This window comes from Chelmon rostratus, chromosome 16, assembly GCF_017976325.1.
Source record: "Chelmon rostratus isolate fCheRos1 chromosome 16, fCheRos1.pri, whole genome shotgun sequence".
In the NCBI taxonomy this organism is placed as follows: domain Eukaryota; kingdom Metazoa; phylum Chordata; class Actinopteri; order Chaetodontiformes; family Chaetodontidae; genus Chelmon; species Chelmon rostratus.
The window spans coordinates 19,988,707-20,015,295 of record NC_055673.1 but is presented as its reverse complement, the minus strand read 5'-3'; the positions used below and the strand labels follow the sequence as shown (position 1 = coordinate 20,015,295).

The following is a 26,589-nucleotide window of genomic DNA, read 5'->3' as shown; positions in this document are numbered from 1 at the left end:
TGCTAAAATCTGAGCTATTTTAACATTGTTTGATGCTGAAGCCATAATACTGCATGGTGACTGTGCTTTAAATGAAACTGATTGATATCGTTAAAAAATAAGTTCAGTCAGTAAAAGTTTGATTTTTTTCTCAAGAGGGAGAGGTCAGAGGTCAAACTCACACCCTCAGAGCTGGAGGGTGTTCGGTGTTTCGCACAAGGACTCCTCAGTATGATGAATGGGAGTTTCACATCATGTCATGCTGCTGACAGGCGTTTTTCTGGAAGCAACATGCAGTCCCTAAAAATAATAACTTGTCCCTGATTCTATTTTTTTTTCCTATTTCAACAATTTTTTTCTATTTTCAAAAGTTGTTGTTTCACTTAGTTTTAAAATCAGGCATTAGTCATTTTTTATGTCACCACATTTGCAGCTTTCGCCTCGAGCTGTTAGCAGGCCTTTAACAAACCAGATACCCTGCAAATGGATGCTTCTACTGCCATCACCGCTGTTTACTCTGGCATCAATCAGACTCCCGCTATTATTCTCTCTGCTGTCTCTCATTTTCAATACACTCAGTTGAGCTGACGTTGTGTTGACAGACCGGGCTGAAATTAAAGAGAAGCTCCAGCCAGTAAGACAGGCTTCCAGCTGCAGCATGCTGTCAGGCCTGCAAAGCCACACCTTCTGTATCAGCTGGGTGCCTGTGACTCCATGTCCAGTGTGGCACATGCCTCATCCACAACCTTAACCCCACTGACACAGTGTGGATCTGTCCAAAAATCCAGCTTGAAGAGCAAAAATATGACCGAAGATCCCCAGAAATGACTGTGTTGTCTATATTTTATCAAAATGACACTAGTTAAATGACCTACATAAGCATCAGCCTTATGTCACTGATAAACTTTACACCCCAGACATATTTTATAGGCAGATTTTTTTGCCAGATGATGAGTACGATGAGGAAAATTCAATCCAAATTATTCACGAGGCGAGAGAAAAAAATAATGAAGCGTGTGTTAACAGTGAGGAGAGACACATAACAAACACTCCCCCTGACGCTGTGAGGCTGTACTGAAGCAGCTCGTGGTTTCCCACAGACGCAGTTGGGCAGAGCGCAGCGCACCGCGGAGCGCGCAGCTCCGGACGCACCTCAGGAGTGTGACCACCGGTGAGCTGGAGGCAGACTTTCACCTGCTCCGAGCCAAAAACACACACACACTCACACACACTTCCATGCCACATCTGCCACGTCGCCTCTGAATGAGAGAGGACCAGTCTGGCGGAGTCTCTTGATGTGGAGTAACGCGTCTACATCCTCCGCGTCTGTCGTGGACCAGATGGTTCTGTTGGGGCTTGCCGGACGTTTAGACGCGCTTAAATGCTGAAAGGTGAAAGCGTCCAGAAGAGCATCTCAAACTCCGTGCGGCATGTGAGCGCTGCGAGAACTGAGCTGAGCGTTAACGGCGCTGCGATGTCCCAAAACTTAAAGGCATGCTGCATGTCGAGGGCTGCGAACGCGCCAGCGAGCTGAAACACATGGACACGAGCTCAACAACACACTGGGTAAGTCTGGCAACTGTAGATTTCCGTCAATACTGCTTGTTTTTGTCGCTTTATGAAACCAACAAAGAGGTCGAAACGACCAAATGCGCTCTGAGTCGAACAACCTCTGGACGCACAGTTGATGCAAGTGTTTCCTAATAGAAGCACAGTCTATTTCTGTTCCATACATGGGACTAACTTCTCCAATTTCCCTGTAATATCCCATTGATTCCCCTACAGGGGAAACCAACATGGGCTAATGGTTTACAATAAGTGTTTTCATAAAGTCCTCATGGTATTTTTTATTCATTACTATGAGCTCCTGTTGGTTTTCCCTCTCACTATAACAGTCCTGTAATGTTGCTGGATGGACTGAGTGCTTCCAGAGGTGCCTTTATGGTATTTAATGCTATTTCCTCCTGCTATTGCATTACACTGTTCCTATGGGGAACATTACAGTTGCATTGTAGGCAGTTCCTTTCATTTTGGGACGTCTCCTTGTGTATTGAGTGAGCTCCTGTCATCACCTTTGCTTTATGTTCACTCCCATCGAATCTGTGTGAGAGCTCATCAGACAGAGCGTACCTCTCTGGAAGGCTGGATAGTTGGATCTGTCTGTCAATATTTTGAGGAACGGTGTTGCATCTTAACTAAATGAGCTTTTAAATCAGCGACCGTGCTTCTCCAGGATAACCCCCCTCTTGCTTTCTTGTATGGATTGTCCATATGTGCATGTCACCGCCTCCCTGCGCCGGGATCATTAACCTGTTGACGTGTGGAGACGAATGCTCGTGTCTCTCCTGCGCAGTGAATTCAAATATCAAAGCACACACCGGTGGGCCCTCGAAACCACAGAGAACAAACTAATGAGAACAGATTGCGCAGAATATGGCAAGCTGTTTGTGTATTACCGTGGTTTTCAGCATGTTGTGCATCAGGTTTGCCTTGCCACCAAAAACTACAGCAGCTCACGTCACAGGTTATCCCTCCTCTGTGGCTGAAGGTGAGCTAATGGGTGCAAAGTGTTTGCTGGCTAGAGAACCTGCAGACTTGAGATAGGAAGCCGCCGCTCTACTTTTTGTTTATGCATAAGAACATAATGAGAGCATAAAACAGAGAAATCGAGAAGAGAGAGGAGAGATGTGCCACACTCTTCATGCGTTTGCAAGTGGGCGTCTGTTGTTCTACTTCTTTGTGTTCTGCTCTGATCTCTAAACTCTCCGTCCTAATAACTGCTTCCACGCAAAACACCACATTCTCCGCTTTCAGCCTCTCCGTCAAATAGCTCCTGTCCCTTCCAGCGATTTATTCAGCCCATTATCTCCCTCTCCCTGTCTCACACGATGTTAAATCCACCCCTTTGAATCAGCTGACGCTGACTGTCAGGCTCAGAACGCAGATTTTATTTCAATTAGAGATCGTCACGGTACTTCTGAAACTTCTGAGGAGCAGAACTGACACCAAGAGTGACAAACTGAGTGTTGAGTGCTGACGTCCCCAGCAGTAGTAGCAGGGGGGCAGATGTTGTATTTTGGGTGGGACCATGGTCCTAGGCTCCAGCCCCCCGTGACCCTGCAAAGGATTCAGCGGTATATAGATAATGGATGGATGGATGGACCATGGTCCTCCCTGAAAACTGACTTATGTAAACTTAATTCATGCGTAGAGCATTTAGAGACTCTCCACCTGAGAAACACGACAGCATCAGTCATTTGAGCGAGTGCCCCCAAACGTTCAAGTGACAGCGCTCTTTATCGTAACCATGACGATTAAGGGCCCCTAACCTTAACAAAGAACTCATTTTAACCCAAACCATGCTTCCTAAAACCTAACTAAGTTGTTTTTGTGCCCTTCTTTTACAGCCTACTAGCCTGAATCTGTTTTGCACTATTTATCTGCAACAGCAGCAGGCGAGCCAGTTTTATGAGTCTTGTTAATGTAGTGTTACATTCAGTCTCAAAATCAGGACCGGGACCTCCAGGGCACCACACTGGTGCATTTTACTGCTTGCTCTAAGCAGCAATTACACATACAAACACAAAGCATGGCTGGAGTTAAGCTAAAAGATGAATTGCATACTCCTTTGAGTAAAGGAATAGTTGATGGCAACATGGCTCATTCTGATTTCATTTCACCAGAATCAATAACAAAGTGTCTTTTCAGTGAGACAAAAACCCGGCCGGTCTACAAAATCATCAGTTCCTGTGATTCAGAATATAAAATGTGCTCTCCATCTCTGTCCCTCTGACTAGTACGCATGTGATTATGTTGGGAGAAGTACTCCTTCCGTGATTATTGCAGTTCAAGAGAGACGTTTTGCGTCATTCTAGATTATAAAAATCATTCTCTCGCTGCTGATTGCTGTGCTGCTTCTGCGGGCAAGAAACTTAATTGTCCTCATATTTTTGAGTACAGGCTGTCACTGACAAAAGTCGCTCTGAGGAGAACCAATCAGTCTGATTCGATAGCAGGTCAGGTGATAGTTTAGAGTCGTTCAAGATCTCCATGACCCAAATTAGACTTCTGCTTCAGGCCTCTTAGGCAGATGAAGATTGAGTGGATGTGGGATGCAGACCTATCAGTGATGCATTAGCTGCAGATTTATGCAAAGAGGCATGTAAATTTTATTTGCATGAGCAACTGGTGGCAAAAGAGTCCAACAGTGCTTCATATTCTTCAGCTAGCCCACTGTTCCTGAGGAAAGGCAGAAAGGTGAATCCAATCCACCTTGGAAGTATTTATCGAAAGAAGCATCTTTAACCTCCAGCTTTATGAAAAGGAAACAGGGATTTGGGAGCATTTTTAATTGATGCTTTTGCTGCAGATGCAGATTCAGCATGTGCAACACAAGTGCACAGAGGTCACAAAGCCTCCTGTGTTGAGGATGAAAGGAAAGAACATGGCCTCATATGTTGTACTCACTCTGTGTAATGAGGTTGAGAGGGATGTGAAGCACTTGAAATGAAAGCAATTTTTCACTCAAAATCAGATGTAATTGGCAAATTGTTGCATTAAAGGCCTGGTTTGAACATTAGGAAATTTGCTTTTGCGTATCAAAGCCCTGCTTGTGTTTGTTTTTGACTGACTTAGTGCAGCCCCCCCCCTTCCCCACAGGCTCAAACCGATGAGGGCGCGAAGAGAAGCATGTTTGATGGCACTAATTTGACTAAACTGGCCAAATATTTCAAAAAATGTTCACTCCAAGAATACATCACTGTGGACACACAGGTATTTCAGAAAATTAAGATGCGACATTTAGTACATTTTTACTGCATGTTTACACATTCCTAAATAAGTGCAGGAACAGGAATTATGCCTACTGATGTTGTGAGATTTAAAGACTCGACACCCCCACGGCCCACCTACCAGTGTTTTTAATTATTTTGCCTGCTTAGACCTCTTCTCAGGACTGTACATCACTCTCCTGTTGCAGCTGGCTGTGCATTCTTTGTCCTTGCACCTACATTACCCACAATGCCACTCGACCTCCAACTGTTGGTCTGAGACTTGGGTTTGTTTTGGTAGAAGCAGCTAATGTAGCCTCGAGCCGCTAACCTCAACCAGAGATGAGGAGCGGGCTACAGGGGTCTGTTAGGCTAATTTCTTTTCAACACCACACCCCCAGATTTCTTTAATTTCCAAACTCTTAAGCCCCAACCAACACTGACTCGAGTGACATCACTTGAGGCAATTAATCAGACTTTGCCTAGCAACCTGGGGTGTCCCTTTAAGTACGAACTCCTAAAAAACATAGATTTTGATTTTTAGTAAACATTTGTGATAAACTCTGTGTTGTAAATATGAAGCTTCAGCCAGGAGACAATAGTTTAGCTTAGCATTAGAACTAGCCTTGCTCCGTCCAAAGGTTAAAACTAGTCACCTACTAGCACCTTTAAAGGTGCATACCAGCTTTCTGTTAGGCCAAGAAATAGACCACACAGCAAAGAGGTCAGTAAGTTTCAGGACAGAGCCAGGCTAGCTGTTTCCCCTGTTTCCAGTCTTAATACTAAGCTAAGCTAACCATCTGCTGGATGTAGATGTTCTTATCCAACTCTAATCAAGAAAGTGAAAAAGCAAGTTTCCTACAATGTCAAACAATTCCCTCAAAGAGCATTAAACATACTAAACCAAACACACTTTTGTAGACCACAATCCTGACGCACATGGCTTCGTCTTGCATTTATTTGATTATAACTGTAAGATTTCCATGACTCAGTAAGCCTTACTTGACATGTCGCCCCTATGTGGAGCCCCTCCTATATAACTTGAATTCATTCTCTCTGCGCTCCTGAAGCCACTCCGCGGTGCAGTGTCATGCTCAATAAACTGCTCCTGTCGGGAGCACTTTGCTGAGTCGCTGTAGAGGTGCTGCTCTTTGACCCCCCTCCCTCGGAGAGCGGCCTGTCTCAAAATGATCGGCCTCACAATTGAAGAGCAAACTCTGAGGATAGCTGGAGGGGTCTCACTCTTAATTTGTTGTGATGATGTGCCCAGCCTCCCTACTCTGGCTCCACTGCCTCAGGTCCACCGCAGTCATCCACAGCGAGTAAAGCATCACTGGCGTGTTGCTATACTTGCAGCCTGAGTTCTCTGGATGGCGTATCCAGATGCACATGTTAAATAAAACAAGGAACGTCTCTGCTTGTTAAGACAGCGCGGCTTCAAATACGTGTAACTGAATCTAAATAGCTTTTAGACGTGACACATTTTCCTGTTTGATCAGGGAGTGATGACACTGCTCTGATTCAGCAAAAACGGCAGACTGCTGGACTTCACCGTCTTGGTGAAGTAAAAACCTTGTAAAATTACATCAGCCTTTTTTTTGCCTGATCATCAGCTTTTTCATCTCGCCTTCTTTTTTTTTTTTTTTTTTTAAAAGATTCCGTCCAACTTTGATTGGACAGCTTCTAAGGTTATGTTATGTTTGCTCCAATGAGTCTATAGTCTATACTCTTTGTGCATAGATGCTGATTGGCTTCACTCACAAAATAAAATAAAAGCCAACAGGCACTCGGCAGGGTTACAGATAAATATTTAACTAAAAATGTTTCAAAATGTTGGCAGCCATGAGTCGTCATTAGCAGCGACATAACTGCATATTAATACCAGTTCATGGTATTTCTTGCTATTTTCTTCTGCTTTCTCACGTTATGAATGTTTGAAATTGCAACAAGAAATGTAGCTCATGTAAATGATTTATTAATGTGAGCATGAGCACTCGAACCCATCTTAAAATCACCAAAACCTGGCACGGCAGACTTTCAGCATGGCAAAGGCAAAGTGTCATCCATGGATAAAATAAATATATGAGCGGTGGGAGTGTGATCAGTTGTTCCACATTATTCTCTCTCCTTTATTTCACTCTGACAGTGCCATTAAGTGCATCCAAGGGGAAATCGTTTCATTTTTCTGTGAAGTTTCTCCCTTTCTCCTTGTGTCTTTTATGCATTATCTGTGGTTGCCATTAATATGCCTGGAGTGTTTTCACCACTAACAGCAAAAGTACATAAATCACACAGAAGCTCCTTCAAACTCCTTGACCTCTATCACATAAATACTTAGTGCAGTATCAGCACGTGTAGGAAATGCACCCATGTCGATTCGCACGTTACGACTTTCATTTTGGAAAGTGGACAGCCCCACTATGGAGCTGACAGTAGTCGTCCATGTGATCATCAGAATAAAGGGCATTTTCCCGTTGACAGGAAAGTCTGGTGTGAACAGTCCATCGTTACAGAAGCTGCGTGTTCATATGAAATGAAAGATGAATAAACCATTAGCACATATGTTAAACACTGAACATGGAGGATGTTTACCTCAAATGTGTTCACACTGTATCTGGCTCATTGTGCTGTAATTAGGTCAATATTTTGGTGATTCCCACAGTTTGTTACACAGTGTTTAAATTGTCTCATTCTAGAGCCTGCTGATGCAGTAAATAGGAAAACAGCATTATTAGTCTCTCTGCATTGGGTTCGGGCCGCAACTTCACATCGAGTTGTTTTTCTTTGAGCTCCCGCTGTCATCAGACTCCAGAGAAGTTGGCAGTTTTTAGCTTGTGGGAACAGTGTTCTGCTTTCAACCTAACGAAAAGGTAGTTAAAAGCCAAGACGTTTGGATGCTGTGGATCACTTTAACGCAGTTTACCAATTTTTCCCGTTCGAGGAAGACACGTTGTTACCGTGTTTGACTGGGTTTCCTCACACAGCCTGACAATGTGAAACTGAGGTCACAGTCAAGTCCAGCATACACTCAAAATGACCACATCTGAAGGCAAAAGTATTCACAAAGGTCAGAGCTGTCACCTCCATGGGCAAATGCACCAATCAAGGCGATTCAATTGGAATGAATGAATTTAGATGTTTTAAATGCTGACCGACATTGTTGACCAGGCTGTATGAGAGGGACGAGATACAGTGATCAAAGTAAAACTTAAGAGAGAGGCTCAAACCCTGCTCGACTCCTCACCTCCTCACATGTAAAGTCGACAGGAATGTCAAATTGTTTGTTTCTTAGTTACAAAAGTTACAAAGATGGGGGTACCAGACATTGTTCGGCCATCCAACAGCGCGTTGTCCGAGGAGTACCGACGCCTTTAGACCTTTCGTGGGCTGATTGTCTGATTGAAGGAGCCTCGCCTAGAAATGTGTGTAAAGACACTGAATGAATGCAATTTGTGGCCTGTCTTTTTTATCCTACAGAGACATGCTGTATCGCTGAATGGGTGACAAACTCCAAGTCACGTCACACGCCCTGTGAAGCCTCTCTCCCATCGCATTGTGCAGGACAGGGTCCCCCAGCAGAGTGGCAGTGATGTACCAGGAGGTGGCCTTCCTGGCTGGCAGCTCCGAACGCCAGTTCACCACCTTCCGCTTCAACCGTGTGGAGAATCCGCACGAGGTCACCTCCAAGAAGGGTTTGTTCTACAAGCGAGCCCAGCTCCTGCTCCAACCACAGCCCCGCCAGCAGGATGGAGATGAGATCGGCCTGGCCGACGGGGCGGCCATTATTAATGTGGGGGGGATCAAGTACCGCATCCCCTGGTCCACGCTGGAGGAGTTCCCCCTGACACGGCTGGGCAAGCTGCGCAGCTGCAGCAACGAGGCCGAGATCATGGACGTGTGTGACGACTACGACGGCAGCCGCAACGAGTATTTCTTCGACAGAAGCCCGTTGGCCTTCCGCACTATTGTCACTTTCTTAGCGGCAGGGAAGCTGCGGCTGCTGAGGGAGATGTGCGCCTTGTCCTTCCAGGAGGAGCTGCTGTACTGGGGGGTGGAGGAGAACAACCTGGACTGGTGCTGCCTCAGGAAGCTGCGGCTCAGGCAGGAGGAGTACAGGGAGCAGCAGAGGCTGGAGGAGGAGGATACCGAGCTCACCTCGCCACAGTCCTGTGAAGATAGCCAGCAGCCACCCGAGGCGGGGGCACAGGAAGAGACCCATACAGGGGGCTGCATGCGAAGACTGAGGGACATGGTGGAGAACCCCCACTCTGGCCTGCCAGGGAAGATCTTCGCCTGTCTGTCAGTGTTATTTGTAGCCATTACCGCTGTGACGCTGTGTGTCAGCACCATGCCAGACCTCAGGGAGGAGGAGGAGAGGGTGAGTTCACTCCCTAATCACAATCGCTTTCTTTGCCCTCCTTATTCGCACATTCAATTTAGATTCAAATAGTCCAGAAAGTCCAAACTCATATCTGGTTCCTCATATTTATTTGTTGAATGAAGTCCAGACAGTTATGGGATTGGAATCATTTTGTGCAGTGAAAGCAGCAGCAGTCAGCATCAGAATCATTCAGCAGCATGGCCATTCGCACAGACCCCTCCTCAACTCGTCTCTGAAGTTTGAAGTTAAGACATGATCAAATCGGCAATTTAAGAAAAGTGAAATAAAGACAGTAATGTAATGTCAAACGTTTTGGCTCCTGTGGAGTAAAATAGCATCTCTGTGGCGTCTCACTGCACAGCAAATGTTAAAAGTACCACACGCTGAACAGATTTCCACGATTATGGCATTATATAAGACACATAACTCGAAACCGAAGGAACTCCAGTCTCAGGATTCCTGTTCTTTTTCACAACAGCCTTGGGGATGTGAATGCTGTACAGCTGCTACAGTAGAATTCAGATTATGTTGATGCAGCAGCCCACATGCAGAGTCTTCCTGGGCTTTATTGTAAATCATCGTGACAGAGACAGAGGCGAAGGCTCAGGGACAACGAGGCTCCCTCTACATTCACCGGAATACAAGATTATTGAGCAGCCCTGCCACTGTTTCTGCAGCATGCATCCCTTCATATGCGATATTTGACGGTGTATATACAACATGAAAATGAGGGAAAAAAGGCTATACATTAAAACGTCTTCAAATGAGTCGTCCTTTAAGGGTTTGGGCCTCAGCTCTGTACCCCACCGATACTCTCACCATGCAGTTGCTTTTACTTGACCTCCTTCCAAAAATGAATACGAAATAAGCTCAAATGAATGTGAAATAAGCTCATTATTGTTATATAACATGGTGTTTATGCAAATTGCAGCCATGAAGCTGTAATCTGTACAGGCTTCTTTACCCAAACCTTATCTGGACCAGCTGACCAGTAAACAATTGGGAGCCTTAAATTGAAAATGCATGGATTTATGTTGAATCCATCATGTGAACTTTGATGCTTCATTTAAGATGAATATAGAGTGCTATGTGAGCTGCACACGGCATTTTAGAATGCATCTTTGATGTTACAGTTACAATGCAAGGATGCTGTGCACCATGCACCAACATTTTCCCATTAAAATGCAATCTTTGCATGTACGCCGCTGGGGCATGGTCTATCTGTGTGTGTGTGTATTCCAGCACACATCAACTCACATAAGTTTTTGTATGTAGAACAAAAACAAAGGAGGAAAAGTTCAACGGGCAAACAACGGGGATCGATGACTGTTTGTTTGTGCTCATTCATGTCTCATGCCTCTTCAGAAGTTGCTAATGTCTATCCAAAAAGTTGTTTGATTTATTGCTGAGAAGAAAAGTCACAAAAAGGATCTTAACAGTTATGAAATTTCAATTTTAAGTAAAAAAATTGCTAACTTGGCAAAAGCTGGAGGAATTCCCATGAGGGAGGTCTCCAGGTTTGGCACCATTGTGTCTATGGGGACCAAAACCAGAAGCTGACCTCACCAACAGTATCTGGCGACCCAGATGAGTGAAGTTAATAAGTGAACTTCACAGGTGGCGTATGTTTTCACTTTGAGGAGAGCTGACCAGCAATAGGCTAACCATGTCCAGGACATTTCACTCTCAGAAAGACAGTGTATTTCCCATGTCTTTAATTATACCACAAATAATCTGAATATGATTATACCAAGCATTGCATTGAGAGTAAAAAAATCCACCTGCTAATACTCCAGAGCAGGAACCTGTAGAAATCCTGTAGATCCTCACAACTTACAGTCGCTTGTCTCCAATTAGGTCTGAAAGTTAGAGCAGAGCACATGCACTTGTTGCTGCGTTTAGCTTTCATCTCGCAGGAAGCGAGAGATTCCTACCTCAGGCTTTTGTTCCCACTAACTACACATGTTGTCACAGCGCGTGACAAGTGGAGCAAAAAAGCATATTAAACCCGACGCCGTCTTCCTCCCAAGCCTTTTCATGTCCGCCTTTGCCTCAGAGACTTCACAAAGCTTTGGAGACCTGTCTCCGGAGCGCCTTTGTTTCACCTCTTGAATGACATCAGCAGACCATAGCGTGATTAAAGAAGAGGGCCGCAGCTCCTCCCCGTGTCAAAGATATGTCTTCATCTGGCTGGGAGGGGGATGTTAGCATGAAGAGCTTCAAAGGGAAGATCAATCAGGAAAGTAAAGCGAGTGAAAGCTGAACGAAGGCGAGCTTAAACATAGCTCTATCTTATCTTTAATTAAGTGTCAACTGTCATTACATGCCTGTATGAATCTGCAGCTTCAGTTATTAGAAGAGCAACAGGGGAGTGCTTCAAACTCCGGACAGCTGAAAACAGTGTCACTGTAGCACCAATTAACCACCCAGAGATGCCTGAAAAAGTGAGTCCAGCTCCTCCTCTGTGAGTGACGAGTTCATTAGGAGACCCTAACCTGAAGCAGCTATGGGAGGCAACCCTGAAAACCCAAGGGATTATGGGTACAACAACGTGGCTGTCTGCACAATGAAGGGAGGCAAACCACAAGCTGACCATTTCCTGAACCGCCACAAACACTGAAAACAGTAAATTAAAACTGAATCTGTTAATATGAGGTGACATTACTAAAAACATTACTTTATCCTAAATGCACTTTTATTTACAGCCTCTGGTGAGCTGGTAATGGACCTGTGTGCACACGAATGAATATTGAACACGGAAAAGAGATGGTTCATCACGATGGTTCAAGGAGAAAACTGACGACGGGCTCTCACCCTGCGATCCCCCACTGACAGAGTCTCAGCAGCCACTCTGTGCACTGAGGGGTCAGACAGAACCAGCCTCACTCTGAAAACTCCTGCATGTGCCCTGTGTGGGCTCTGCTTCACGTTTTGTCCTCATTCACGCTAAATGTCGAGCGAAGCATTTCGCTGAGCGCTTCATGAATCCAGCTCAACTTGGTGAATTGCCTTTGCTAATTACCACATTGAGTCGAGCCCGCCCACTCGTCCTCCTCCATTACACGGCTTCCTAATATCCATTAGCTTTGATAGCCAGCCCTTTGCATCTGCTCAGATCCTCCCTATGCTGAGGAAACTAATGAAATGATCATTTCTTCAGATACCCATTTTGATCTTGTAATATATTGTGTGTTTGTTACGTATAATGTTTTTGAGGCTTCAGTTATGGCTCCAGTGTTGGCGGTATAAAGGCAGCAGCACTCCATGTTAGATACGCCGCCTTCACGCTGAACCTGACTGAATCTGCCGTGACTTATTAGCTTTGAAATGATACCACTACATTTGCCTTTCTAGTCTTTCTTCAAGACTGTGACTCAGAACATTTTAAGGAAATGAATTGTATTAACTATTAAATTAAACCTGTGATAACTGATTTTTGGCAGGTTTGTGGAAGCAGAAACAAGATTATGGCTAATTTGTTAGCAAACAGTGGCTTATCCACACATCCATAAAATACGAATCAACATTATCACTCACTTAAATTTGTATTTCTGGCCAGAGCAAATGTCAGTCCAACATTTAGTCTACCTTTATCTCTTTTTTCTAGAGAGAAATATCTCACTCATTAGCTCCTAAATGATGTTCACCAGCTAGTTGCTAACTTTGCTGTTTGGTGCTGGGCAGGTGGTAACGTACAGGTAGCTTTGTTGCTAAATATAGCTGCCTGCTTTGAATGACAATGAGAGCGTTGAGAGTGAATGTGTTAGCAAACAGTTAGCGACTGTGTCACACCTCCAGCAGAGGAGTTGAGTTTAAAAGCACAATTCACTCTCTTTAAGCTCTGTTTTGGTCTTCACCAGCTCTTGAGGGAAATACACAGGCTGTTAGCTGCTAAATGCTACAGTATGTTCACCAGCTAGTCGCTAACTTTGTCTTTCTTTGTGCAGGCAGGCAGCACACAGCTGCCTGCTGCAGGCCAGCGCCTTTGAATAAGAGAGTCTTCGTCACATGGTCCATGTAGCGCTCAATGGCTCCAAACAAATCAGCGTTGTCAACCTGTTTGAATGATTTGGAGTCGAAGAGACGGCAGCAGCAACTATATTACAGCAATTTCTGGTCAATATTAAGACAAATTGTGCATTGATTTCTATCTGTTGTTGACTACACTTATATTCAATATATGTTTTTTTTTTCTGGGGAGTTGCTGAGAGATGCATTAATCAGTTTTTATAAGTTTAATTTTGGAGATGAGGGCGACTGCTCCCATATTGTAGAATATTTTTACAACAATAGTGGAAAGGAACTAATGATGTGCTGCACTTATGTATATTTTGGAGGGACTTTACTTGATTATTTCCACTTTCTGCTATTTTCTACTTGGACTCCACTACATTTCAGAGGGAAATATTCTACTCTTTACTCCACTACATTTATGTGATAACTTAAGTTACTTTGCAAATGCAGATTAATAATACAAAATATAATCAACAAATAGATTATGATGTAATATTATGGATAATGAAGCTACCCAGCCGTATGTATTGTTAAAAACCATTAAACTAATGTACGTATTAATACATCAATAATTGTAATCCAATAATATAATCCATCATTCAGAAATGGGCCATTCTGCATGATGAGTACTTTTACCTTTTGTGCTATATTCTGATACACATCGAAAGTCAGTGTTTCCCAAACGTTTCATGAGGTTGAGATGACAGAAGTGAGCGTACACACCTACTGTTTGGTCCATACGTATTTGGGCATTGGCATGATTTATGTTATCTTGGCTCTGTGCTCCAGCGCAGAATCTGAAATCAAATAACGATGATGGACTTCAAGTGCAAACTTTCATCTTAAGTTTGTGGGTATTTCCAGATGCATCAAGTGAACGATGTAGTAATTATAACCATTTGACAGACTGCCAGTTTCACAAGTCCACAAATTATTGGACGAGTTCCTAAAAGCCTAAATAAAGTGGTCACATTTAGCTCTGGGTTGGAGATTCTTTGAATTTGATGACCACATTATAAATAACAATTCAATATAAATAATTAATAGATTATATATTATTATACTAAAGATGAAAGTCTGTGCTTCATCTCCTAATCATTGTTTCATATCAAATCCAATGTGCTGCAGGACAGAGCTGGAAATCACAGACAACTGTGTCATTGTTTAAATTCATATCGGCCTGTCTGTACAGGTAGACCAGCCTTACGCCTGTAGGAACACCTGAACCTCTGCTTCCTACTATTACCAGGCTTCAGACATTGTGGACATGAGCTGTGTTCCTCACCGTCAGGAGTCAGTGGTCAATCCCTGGTAACAGTTCAGCAGTTGCCACTAGGCAACCCCATGCGGACGGTCTGGTGACCAACAATCTCCCTGATAACAAAGTAACAACACAGAGACGATCCGTCCTGCCTGCTGTGGCTCCATCACCGTGGAGATTTGCATTGTACTAACTATGACCTCAGTTATAAAGTTTGAATCAAATTCACACATTTCTGACTGTCAACAAAAATGGGACACCGTAAACTTCATAAAAGTAGAATTCATGACTTTCTCCTCAAAGAGAGAGGAGTGTTAATGTTGAGATAATATATAATAATATAATATACAATGAAATGCTGGTGATTCCACCTTTCTTTGGGGACACTTGGGACATTCCCGGTGTCTCCTAAGCAGCTGTGTTCATATGCTTCTTTCAGAGAAGGCTGGAATCAGTAGTATGAAATCTTTCTCTCGTTCAAGCTGTTTTCTGGGAAATTAAATGAATATTTACACCGTTATTAGTCAAAAGGAGCCATAAACATGAGGAGTTATGGTGTGCAGCTTGAATCCATCGCTGTATTCTATCAAACTGTTAAAAATATGACTTCAGTTGTGCGATTATGCACAAGCAGCTGGCCTAAGAAACTGTTCTGAGAGAGAGAGCGGGTAAAATTCCACATGCCCTTTTCAGTAAGAGGTCGTCTCTCCCTGGACCTGGTCCCAACATGAGCTTGTGTTGTCTAGGGACTGGGACTTCTATCTCTTCCACTGCATTAGGACTGTCCCTTGACACAAACACATACACCCACACACACCACACACATGCAGGCATGCACACACACAACACCAGTGTGTAAACGCCTCTGTAGCTCACATTAATTCTCTGTCACATGTACACTATTTACATATTTGCCAAATGTGAAGGAGAGCTTGTCTGGGTTACTGTTGGTGGCATGTGGTGTTTGCACCCCACAGCTCTTTTCTAAAATATACAATATTGGCATGTTTCTATGAAGCCTATAAGCATACATAGAGCTGCGAGTTTATTAGGTACACAGAGCTAAAACAGATGCAGGCTTACAGCCCAGCAGTAAATCCTCCCTGCATGAAGTTTTTGCTGTTTCGAGGCGTTGATTCCACTCCAGGATTATCCTGCAGGATACAGAGAGCGGTTTCTCACAGTTTCATACCTTGTTGCCTTTTAGATCCTTTGTAGAAGCTTACGAGGTCATCAAAGTCAGTCTCCAGTGGTTTCACATGTCAGCACTCCAACAGAAAAATGTGTGAATGATCTATCTGCAGTTCTGCTCTCTTTTTACTGTGATCATCCACATTTATGTTGCTGATCTTATCACCTGTCAACATGCACTGTCTAACAAAGGATGTGTGAAATCACTGAATTAACCAAGAAGCCACCTTACTGCACACAAGCGTGCGAGTGGGCTTGGTAAGCACTACAGTGAATGGGGTTCAGCGCTGGAGTGGTTCAGTGTTTGGATCCATGCATTCGCCATTCACAACAGAAGTCTGCGCAAATGTCGCCACTCTATAATTCCACTGTGCTGCTTTAACAAAGCTGTGGGGGAGCTGAGAGTGGACAAGCACAGCAAAGTTGTGGGCCAGAAAGCCAAAAAAAAGTGGACTGAAAGATGCTGAAATGCCTGGCAGAGCTGAGGGGAGTGATAATTCTCTTTAGGTCGGACGTCGTGTCGGACGCTCGAAGCATCTCAACATTTTTATTTGCCAGTAAATGAAGTCATGTCATGAAGCTGTCAGCCTTATATGATGTGGATTCCGGCCTAAATTAAATTGCACTGTGAAAGAGGAGGGCAGTGCAACCTAAACCCAGGAAGCAGACATCTTTATGCACTCAGTCACTTGAGCTGCGGCGAGTTTGGGCAGCAACCAGAAGTTTTTAAGCAGCCGCCTGCAATGGAAAGCACTTAGCCTGGCTGTCTAATCTAATGTGGCTCTTGAGAAGCATTCAGTGGCTGGGAGACCTTCTCTATCCCCCACCCTCTCTCTCTCACACACACACACATACAAACAAACAAAAAAAAGAAGAAGCTATATTGCATTTCACATTTCATGGTCCCTCTTCCACACTCCCTGGATGAATAGAGGATTAAACATCTCAAGTGCTTTGTCGATTTCTTCCCTCAGAATTGCTTCTCTGTTCGTGTAAGCATCTTTGAAAACTGTGTTCTCGTCCCATTTATCTCATGCGAAAGCCCCGGCTGTGGCTCTAACCTTTCAGTGACTCTGCTCATGCCTCGGAGCCCCACATACCCAGTTCTGATGTAAATCCCAGCCACTTTAAAGTACACCTCTAACCCAGCCATATATCATCGCGGGAGAACGGGGAGCCGGAGCTCAGAGGCTGTGGACGGGTGAAAGAGAAATGTGTGCAAACGCTGGAGCAAAATAGAGAGAGTTTCGTCTTAGTCTATGCTGAAAATAGGAGGCGCGCATCACTCATCCCCCCCCGACTGGGAGCTAGACTTACTGCTGCTCATGCACAGAGAAATGTGCAATCCATCACCGGGGTGATGATTTGTATATCTCATCCAGTGTTCGGTGAATCATTTGTGGTGAATCGAGGAGTGGTTTCTTTCCAAGCACAAACTGTAAATCCACACTGGAGTGTTGTTGTGGTTTATGCTAAAATTTGAGTAAACCTTCTCTACCGACAGTTTCTAAATATGAGAAAACCAATTAACCATAATCATTTTATTCCTAGATGTGTTTTATAATGTTGATTATAGCATGTGTGCCATTTGTTCTGCAACAAAAACCAAACGATGAAATCCACCAAAAGCTGCGTTAGACTTCTGCACTGAGCTGTCTGCAGATAAATTAGCTTGACAGCAACTGAACTAACATAAAGCTGCAATCAGCAGCTATTTGCAGGGGATTTGTTTTTGTGATTTAGACTTGCAATTAGCAATAAATAGTTTTTTTAATTAACATTGAAACAAATGACTCACACCAGCACATATGGGTACTACACGGCTGTGTCTCCAAGCCAAAGCTTCTATAGATGACAAGGCAATTAGACGTGTGTTTGGATGACAATCTTGATAGTTTGCATGTATTCCTTTCATATTGATGGTTCGTGATACCTGGATGAATTAAGATTAGTCGATCAGCAGACAAGCCCTCTCAGTCTTCCCCAGTCCAAATGGATCAATGACCCAATACTGCTATATTGCTTATTAGAGGCCAGTAAAAAGTGGTCAGGTTTTTTCACGACTGCATGCTGATTTCTTTTTTTTTTTTTTTTTTTTACTTTTTCTGCCCCCTCGTGGTCAGTGTTTACTGCAGCAAAAGGTAAATATTGATACAGGACGTTGGTAGCCCAAAATGACTGCTGAGTCTAGTGTCTGCAAGGGCAAGGAAATGATGCCGCAAAGATCGGGTTTAAGATTTTGAAAATGTAATAATATGGAGACAGCAAAATTTTGTGGACTTTAGCGTGGGTTGTGACAGGTTTGTCTTAATAAGGCTAAGGGGTTGAATACTAATATTACTCAGCTGATTATATTACCCCACTCCTGCCTTTATATGTGCGTATCCTTTTTGACATACACTTAATTAAAAACAGTACAAAGACAATCTATTTAATGTTTGACCTCATCAGCTTCTTTAATTTGCATTGTATTCAGAGCAACATGTTTCAAGCAAGTTGTGACAGGAGCAACAAAAGACTGGGAAAGTTGTGGAATGCTCCAAAAACACCTGTTTGGATCATTCCACAGGTAAACAGGTTGATTGGTAACAGGTGATAGTATCATGATTGGGTATGAAAGGAGCATCCTGGAAAGGCTCAGTGGTTCACAAGCGAGGATGGAGCGAGGGTCAGCACTTTGTGAACACATGATTGAATAAAGGAGATTACTACATGGACTCAGGAACACTTTGTTAAACTGTTGTCAGTAACGTAGTCTGTTTACATGTGATTGCATTCTGGTTTTTTTTAGGCTTTACACAGCGTCCCAACATTTTTGGAGTCTGGGTTTTATCGAAATCTAATTGTGGCAAAGCTAAGCTAATAACTGTTGGGGCTGAATTCAAGCTTTCACCTCCACAGGGAAAAGGCTCATGCGTCATCATTATTTGGATTCAGGATTAATTGAGATCCTACAAAAACAGAGAGTAAAAGAGGTTAAATAATGTGTTCGTCCATGCCTGAGGTTACTTACTGCTAAGAGAAAAATGCTTCGGTTGTGCTTGCTCTAATTACTTCTCCCTGTGGAGCTGCAAGCACACCCGGCTGAACAGCCTCTCAACACATGAAGAGGGAACGCCGCTGACTTTAAGTATCAGAAAATCCATCTCCTGTTACCATAGATGCACTTGCAGCTCGAGTAGCCTGTCTGCCATTAGCTGAAACAATGTCCAGCAATACGCAGTATTTTAAAAACATTTCCTCCAGTGTGACCACAGCGGAAGCACTTTGCTGTGTGGATAAGATGAAGGATGTTGACTGATGATTCTTCTGGGATGCGAGGGTACGGTACGAAGGTGCCAAAATCTCATCAGAAGATGGAGGGGATTTGGAGTCCCAGGAAACTGAGCTTTAAAGTTGCATCCAAATGTTCTGCTGAAGTGGAGTATAGCTCAAAATATATATCTATTTTTTTTCAGAGCTACCATTTTCATCCCAATGGAGTTAGCCTTTATGCAAATAAGCTCTGCCTGTAATAATGGCTTTTACTTATTTACTCCCTTTATGTTGACTTCTGTCCACCAGTTATAGAGGTTTGTTTTAACATAGGAGGGCGGGGAGAGCGTGAGAGCATCCATTTGTCAGGCAGCAGCCATCAATATCAATGGTACTTTAGATTAGGTTAGATCAGATGAAACTGTAATGACCCCCATGGGGAATTTGGCATGTCACAGCAGCAGAGAACAGGATATAAATAACAGTGTGAGTGTATATAGACACAGTGTTCCTATTGTTGCAGGCTGAAGTGGATGGCCAGCTATTCAGCTATACCATTATCAGATGGAACAAAGCTTTAATGCGCCCGAAAGTGCAAACATACAGCGCCGGTCACAGGTAACATGCGTGCACTCAGGTGTGTGCCCGTGTGGAAGTGGCTTTTAAAGAGGGAACAGCTGTGTATTCTGGAAGCCGCTAAAGCTCGCAGAATGCATGTTTTTGTCCGGCGGAGAAGAGAAAGCATGGGTTGTAAAGTTCCAAGGCCCTCCCCAAAGAGCCGACCGTAATAAATGCTTATTGACGAGCAAGAAAAGTGCTTGGGTCGAGGTCAGTGCCCTGTGGCTGAGAGTTATAGCAGTGTTTTCAGCCGATTGAAAAACACATAAATGTCCTGAATGATTAGAAAATTTGATTCATCTCCATGACGGAGGTGGATTAGACGTCTTCTCCTCGCCAGAGATGATGTTTGTTCGCATTTTTTAAAAAGTTCCAGACAAAGTAATCGTGATTATGCAATTATTCAACCTGGCTTTGACTTTCCCTGCTAATCAAGATTCTGCATCCTAATCACACACACTCAGAAATACTGAGGAAATTCACTCAAGTGTAGGCAAAGACAGGCTGGTCGTTAGGGACAGAATGAAAAGATCTTATTATTTGGTGATTTTGAGAAATGAGCAGACCCTCAGCAGGTCATTAATATGTTCACTTAGTGGGTACATTGGTCTTATTTGTTATAATTTGTGTATGATTACTGGAGGAAGCTTCTTTTCTCCCTGAGGCAGGTTCCTCTGTTCCATCCTGCCATTCAGATTTGCTGTCTCCACTTTCCCACGCAGCCTACTTACTTGCAATAATCTCAAATCCAGCATTCAATGTTGCAGATTTGAAACTGAATGAAAGTCATTTTGAGGTTGTGGGAGAAGAATTAAGACGAGGATGGAAAAATATTGTTGACTGACAGCGTTTAAGTAGGCAGCAGGCAGGCATGAAGTCCTGTGCTGACGGTGAAATGGAGGAGGTTAAATAAGCACTAATGATTATTGAATACGTTGTTAACTGTGAGGGACAGGAGGCCATCCCAGCATGCACTGGGTGAGTGGCAGGGTGCACCGTGGACAGTGGTCTTTTACAGGGCTATAAATAGACAGACAAACATTTTCCTCTATGGACTGTGCAGAGTTACTAATTCACAAACTGCAAGCAGTCCATAAACGACTGGAGTTCTGCGAATGAAAGTGTCTGAGTCGAGCATTTACATTTCACATTACATTTTTTAGCTGTGCACCATTATCGTCTTACATACCACCATGATGTCATATGGAAATAAAGGAAGTCACTCTTCTGAGACGGAGCACAGTTCCTGGTTTTCTGCTGGTCCACCGCTTTGCTGCAAAGTAAAATATCTCAACAAACAGCGGATGGATTGTGATGAAATCACACACAGCGAGCCCCGCCCCCCACAGGATGACTTGTAATAACTTTGTTTTAATTCCCAAATCTAGTGTCTTCATCGGGTCAAAACTTCAGTTTGTCAAATATTACAGAAACACAATTCACATGACAACATCCACATTCCCAGAAGCCTCAGCTGTGCTTCGTGTGCAGTGCTAATTAGCAAATGCTAACACGCTGACTGGAAATATTCATAATGGTAAGCATTACCTGCTAAACATCAATATTTTGAAAGTTTTCTGAAACTGCCTAAACACCTAAAGTGTTTCACAATAAATAAGCATTTTGTTTTGAAGCTGCGACAAGTTCTCATTTGTCACTTTGGCAGTGATGCTTGTGGCCTGCTATTATTTATGCAGAAGTTTTAGCACAGAGCATCAAAGCTACTGATCCACACATGGATGACTGAGGTGTCTCTGTGCAAAGCATGTAAGAAGCAGAAGTAAGGTGAAGCTAGTCTTTTGTTTATATATGCATTTACTTTATCTGCAGCACCAGCTGTTGGTAATGGAGCCCTCGTCAGTCTGTATGTAACTGGTTTCAGTCCATTTAAATATTTATGACTGATCACAACTTGCCCGGCAGCTGACTGCTTCATGTGTGAGAACATCCAATTATTGCACCACAAAAGAAAACACACTTTTTGAAACAAGTGCGGCTTTTTCTTTGCTTTTGCACGTCACATTCAAATATTAAAAACACAGGAAGTGCTAAAAGAGAAGCCATGTTTGTCGTGCTTGACCTGAAAGCCCAGTGGAGTCGCACACAGTAACATCATTGCTCTGTTATAATGTATTGTTTGGTGAAGAGGCATTTTAAGATGGTTTCTGGAAGAGAGGGAAAAGCGCTGAAACTCAATCCAGCCAGAAGAACAAACACGCTGAGTGGACGCAGCAGAGCCCAGTGAGGTGAACAAATGAGAGCGGTTAATGAATCCATTAAAAGTATGGGCGTGCCGAGGACAGAGGCACTCGATGTCCGCCCGTTTGTGAATCACACCCACTCCGACCGATCTGTGGAGAGCAGAGGTGAGCCGGCGCTGCTCGCGTTGTTTGGTTTACACGCTTGTCTTCAGCTGTGACGGGGTCAGAGTCCCCTGATTGCTGAGACGGATAATTGTGTGCTTTTAATTTGATCCTGTGCGCATACATCAGAGGCCTTTCAGCTTGGAGAGTGGAGGGAGGGAGGGAGCGGGAAATGCAGTCAGCCAGAAAGCCTCTGACAGAGGACAATCTAAATAGGCCGGTCAAAATCAAGGAAGGGGACGCTGTGGGTTGCGAACGTGTCACAAGCAGGCAGGAAGTGTGATGCATAGTGGTCAGCCTGCGAGAATGAGCAAGCTCCGTACAGATCTGGACAGTGGCGCGTTTATTTGCTTTGGCTTCAGACTCTTATTGCTTTGGACGTGAAAAGACAGCATGTGGTCAGAGGGTGGATTTCAGCTCAGATCTGAATCACTCGGCCGCAGCGGCAGAGCTTCAAGATTGCGCTGTGGAGCTGTAATCTCCCTGTGTTTTAGGAAAACTGGCAAAAAGAAAAAAAAAAAACAGATTTCTTTGCTGCAGGACCATGAGGACTTAAAGGTAGACACCAAGCGTGTAAGAGGTTCAAGAAGACACAGAAAATATGATACAGACAAAGTGAGATGTAGACTGTACAAAAGAGCAGCTATATATTTTACCCCAGACTGAATAGAGGCTGTTTTACTGAAAATAATAATATTCAGCAAAGCGCTGTCGCCTCTATAATCTGACCAAATGTTTTTGGCGTTCCTTAAAGGGAGAAGATGAACAAAAAGTGGTTTTGTTTTTCAATTTCTGATCCAATTTGGCTTAAATCCCCTCAAAGCCACGCTGACAATCTGTGCTCCTAACCTCGGTTATTTTATCATTTCATGTTTCAGAATAACACTATTAAGGCGTGTTAGCATACGGAGCTGTGCTCAAGCAGATAACCGACTCCTTATTGTTCATTTTAATTCAAATGCGGGCGTCAGTCAATGGAGACTTTCTCATGCAGCGGAGAAAATAAGATTGTATATGTCCTCCTGCTGCGTCTTTACTCCTCAGTGAGCAGGTTGTGTAGTTAACCTAAAGCTTGTACACTGTAGATACAGTTTATCCGCGTGGACGGTGGAAGCCTCCATCACTGCAGTGACACCTTGCTTGTATACCTGTGCAATAACATGATGATGCATGTAAAGGATTTGACTTCTTGAGCGCTTTTGACCAGCTGTTGTATACAGTACAATTCCAACAAAGGCTTTGAGCTAACAGCAACAATCGACAGCCATGCTCGAGGCTCTTTGAGGCCGTCCTTGAGCTAAATGCTCACATCGGCATGGAAACAAGCTTACGCTTACAATGCTAGCATGTAGATGTTTAGCATGTATAATGCTCTTCCATGTTCACGGTGATGGTTTAACGTGTTGGCCTGCAGATTTCTTGCTTGCTAGGTACTCTACGGATACGTTTCTGGGTCAAAGTTCATTACAATGTATGAAATCATGGATCGCAAGCTTGATGATTTATAATTGCGAGCCAGCAACTAGTGCTTAATGTGGTTTAATTACAACAAGCCACCTTCACACAGTGGAGGTCGGACAGAAACGCTAAAGTAATTTTTCCCAAAGCAGGTGACAGATCCTGTTTCAAACTGGCGTTTTGAGACTTCACTTTCAGTAAAGGTCAGGATTTTCTCAAAACAGCAACCTTCATCTGTCAGAGGGGCGCCATTCCTGCCCGTGATCAACAAAACATCTCTGATTTACTGGCACTGGAAAGACATAATGGCCAGTAATGGCTTACTACAGAACAAAGCACATCAATCAGCTGGAAGATCTATACCACTTCAAGAAGTCTTCATCATGACTACTTTTCCAAGTCCATACACTCAACAGGATCACTATTTTCTGTTATTCTCGTTTTATTTTTCAGCCTGAACATTAGCAGCGTATTGCTGCTGCTGCTGCGTGAAAAACTGCAGCTCCGCCTTTGCTGATCAGTGATTTATATGGTGCTTAATGGGCTTAGTTTGATGGCTCAAGGGCAAAAAAACACGCGACACGCAAAACTAAGTGTATACTCTGAAAAATGGATGAGACTCAATCTGAGAGGAGGACGTTTTTTTCTGTGAGGGCGGTCAGTTGGAATGACACGGAGCCGTTGTTGCTTATGTGTTCACATTTGCGCACGTTTGCAACCACAGTGTACATGGTTGCTACCCTCAGGATTTGCTAATGTCACTGTGTGTTTCTGCACAGCCTCAAAAGTCTCATGATCTAATATCTGTCTGACGAAACTTGATTGCTTCATTTTCTCACTTTCTAATTAATCCACACATAATTAACTGACACAAATAAAGCAAAGAATAATTTGTGTTCATTAACAAGTAGAAAAATGAAAAGCATTTTCAACGTCTCCTGCAGGGGTGACTTTGACTTAATAACCACGTAATCTCTTATAATTATATTTTCAAATATTTATGAACGCTATTTCAGCAGTCTTGAAAAAAAATAGATTATCATTACGACAGAGAATATTTCAGCTGTGGTGGCTGTAAGAATCCTCCGTCCAGACTCGTCCACGACTGGCTGTGGTCAGACCTTCCACCTCTTACAGCTCTCACCTCTCGATCGCTCGGGTTTGATGTAGAAGTCAGTGAGGTTTGTGAGATAATCAAAGCCTTTGTTTTACACTTCACGAATCGCTCGGCAGCTTCTCGGCTGTGTTCTGCTCGGCGAACGAGCAGAATCACCTTTTTGCTGTGGGATCAAACGCGTCCGCCTCTTCTGCCGGTGACGAACCCGCAAATCAAACAGCAGGCTTTGAAATAGATCCTTAATTACTGACTTCACGCTGCGTCTTCATGTCACGCTCATCTGAAGCACTTTTAGAGTTCACATATCTTGCACAATGAAGGGTGTTGTTGCTGGTGCGTAATGCTGTGTGTGTTTTGCTGTCTCCGCAGGGTGAGTGCTCCCAGAGGTGCTATAACATCTTTGTGCTGGAGACGGTGTGCGTCGCCTGGTTCTCCCTGGAGTTCCTGCTCCGCTTCATTCAGACGCAGAGCAAGTGCATGTTCCTGCGTACGCCTCTCAACGTCATCGACGTGGTGGCCATCCTTCCCTATTACATCACCCTCATCGTGGACTCTCTGTCAGTGGGAGGGAAACCTGCAGGCTCAGGGAACAACTACCTGGAGAAGGTGGGGTTAGTTCTCCGAGTCCTGCGAGCTCTACGCATCTTTTACGTGATGAGGCTGGCCCGCCATTCCTTAGGCTTGCAGACGCTCGGCCTGACGGTGAGGAGGTGTACGCGGGAGTTCGGCCTGTTGCTGCTGTTCCTTTGCGTGGCCATGGCTCTTTTCTCCCCGTTGGTGTTCCTAGCTGAGAGCGAGATGGGCGCCAAGCAGGAGTTCACCAGCATCCCTGGTAGCTACTGGTGGGCAGTGATCTCCATGACAACAGTCGGCTACGGAGACATGGTGCCCAGGAGCATCCCCGGCCAGGTGGTGGCGCTCAGCAGCATCCTGAGCGGCATCCTCCTCATGGCCTTCCCCGTCACGTCTATCTTTCACACCTTCTCTCGCTCCTACTTGGAGTTGAAGGAGGAACAGAGCCGGGCGCTGAGGCAGAAGCCAGACTCGCAGGACAGCACCAAGTCCCAGAACAGCGAAGACTCTCAGGAGATGGACAGCTACCACGGCATCGCGGAGGCCGCGGCGTCGTCCGCGCAGCAGAGGAAGTCCGCGGCCCTTCAGAGGGCCGCTGGGATTAGGGCGTCCATGCAAACTTAGCTGCTGTCTGTCTGCGTTCGAGCGGCAGCCTGGGAGGTCGTGACATCCAGTGCTGGGACTTCAAAGTTGACAAGATGCAGGATTGCGAGCAGGGAGGAGATTTTCCTCTCTGGAGCTTGAGGTCCCTGCTTTGATCTGGTGCAGAGTGTATGTGAGTTTCTTTAGTTTTACTGAGGAGCTGCAGGGGTCTTCTTTTTTTTTTTTTTTTCCATAATTGGACTTAAAAAGACGGGTAACAGTAAGTATTCATGAACATCTGAAATCAAATGAGAGTAAAAAAGTGACTGACTGAGACAGTAACCTCGCTGACTGCGATTCAGACTTGAGATAAGTCTGTGCAAAAGGGAAATATCATACCAAAACATCACATGATGTTATTCAGACCTCAGACTAATCATTAATGTTCCTCATGTAGCTGCATTCGAGAGGATTGTCTAAAATAAAGCTGTTTGCTGAGATGTCAGATGACGTAGTTTATTACTGATGTGCAATATCATCTCCATTCACTCTGTATTGTATCTGGCCAAATCAAATACGGGGCTCTGTTACAGTGCCTATCATAAGTATTCACCCCCTTTGATGTTTTACCCTTTTATTGCTTTCATAAATCAATCATGGTCAATAAAATTTAGCTTTTTCAACACAAAAATTTATTGGAAAAAACTCTTTAACGTCAAAGTGAAAACAGATTTCTATAAAGTAATGTTAATAAAAGAAAATTATATAAATGAAAATAATAGTTTGCATAATTATTCACCCCCCTTAAGTCAGTATTTAGTAGATGCACCTTTGGCTGCAATCACAGCAGTGAGTCTGTGTGGATAGGTTTCAATCAATCTTGCACATCTGCCCACTGCAATTTTGCTCCATTCTTCTTTGCAAAACTGCTCAAGCTCTGTCAGGTTGCGTGGGTATCTGGCATGAACAGCCATTTTCAAGTCCAGCCACAAATTCTCTATAGGATTGAGGTCTGGGCTTTGACTCGG

The 26,589-nt window shown here is 43.9% G+C and overlaps 1 protein-coding gene across 1 annotated transcript; it reads left to right on the top strand.

Annotated features, from left to right (window-relative positions):
- Positions 1–8,337: 8,337 nt before the first annotated feature.
- On the top strand, positions 8,338–25,603 carry kcng2 (potassium voltage-gated channel, subfamily G, member 2). Its single transcript, XM_041955956.1, has 2 exons — positions 8,338–9,126; positions 24,776–25,603. Exons 1-2 carry the CDS (start codon positions 8,338–8,340, stop codon positions 25,601–25,603), a joined length of 1,617 nt encoding a protein of 538 aa, XP_041811890.1.
- The last annotated feature ends 986 nt before the right edge of the window (positions 25,604–26,589 follow it).

What these genes read in the sequence shown, in the direction of transcription:
- kcng2 (XM_041955956.1), top strand. Translation starts at nt 8,338, where the DNA reads ATGTACCAGGAGGTGGCCTTCCTGGCTGGCAGCTCCGAACGCCAGTTC. An exon ending in TCAGGGAGGAGGAGGAGAGG is followed by an intron (nt 9,127 to 24,775) that starts GTGAGTTCACTC and finishes CTGTCTCCGCAG; the next exon opens with GGTGAGTGCTCCCAGAGGTG.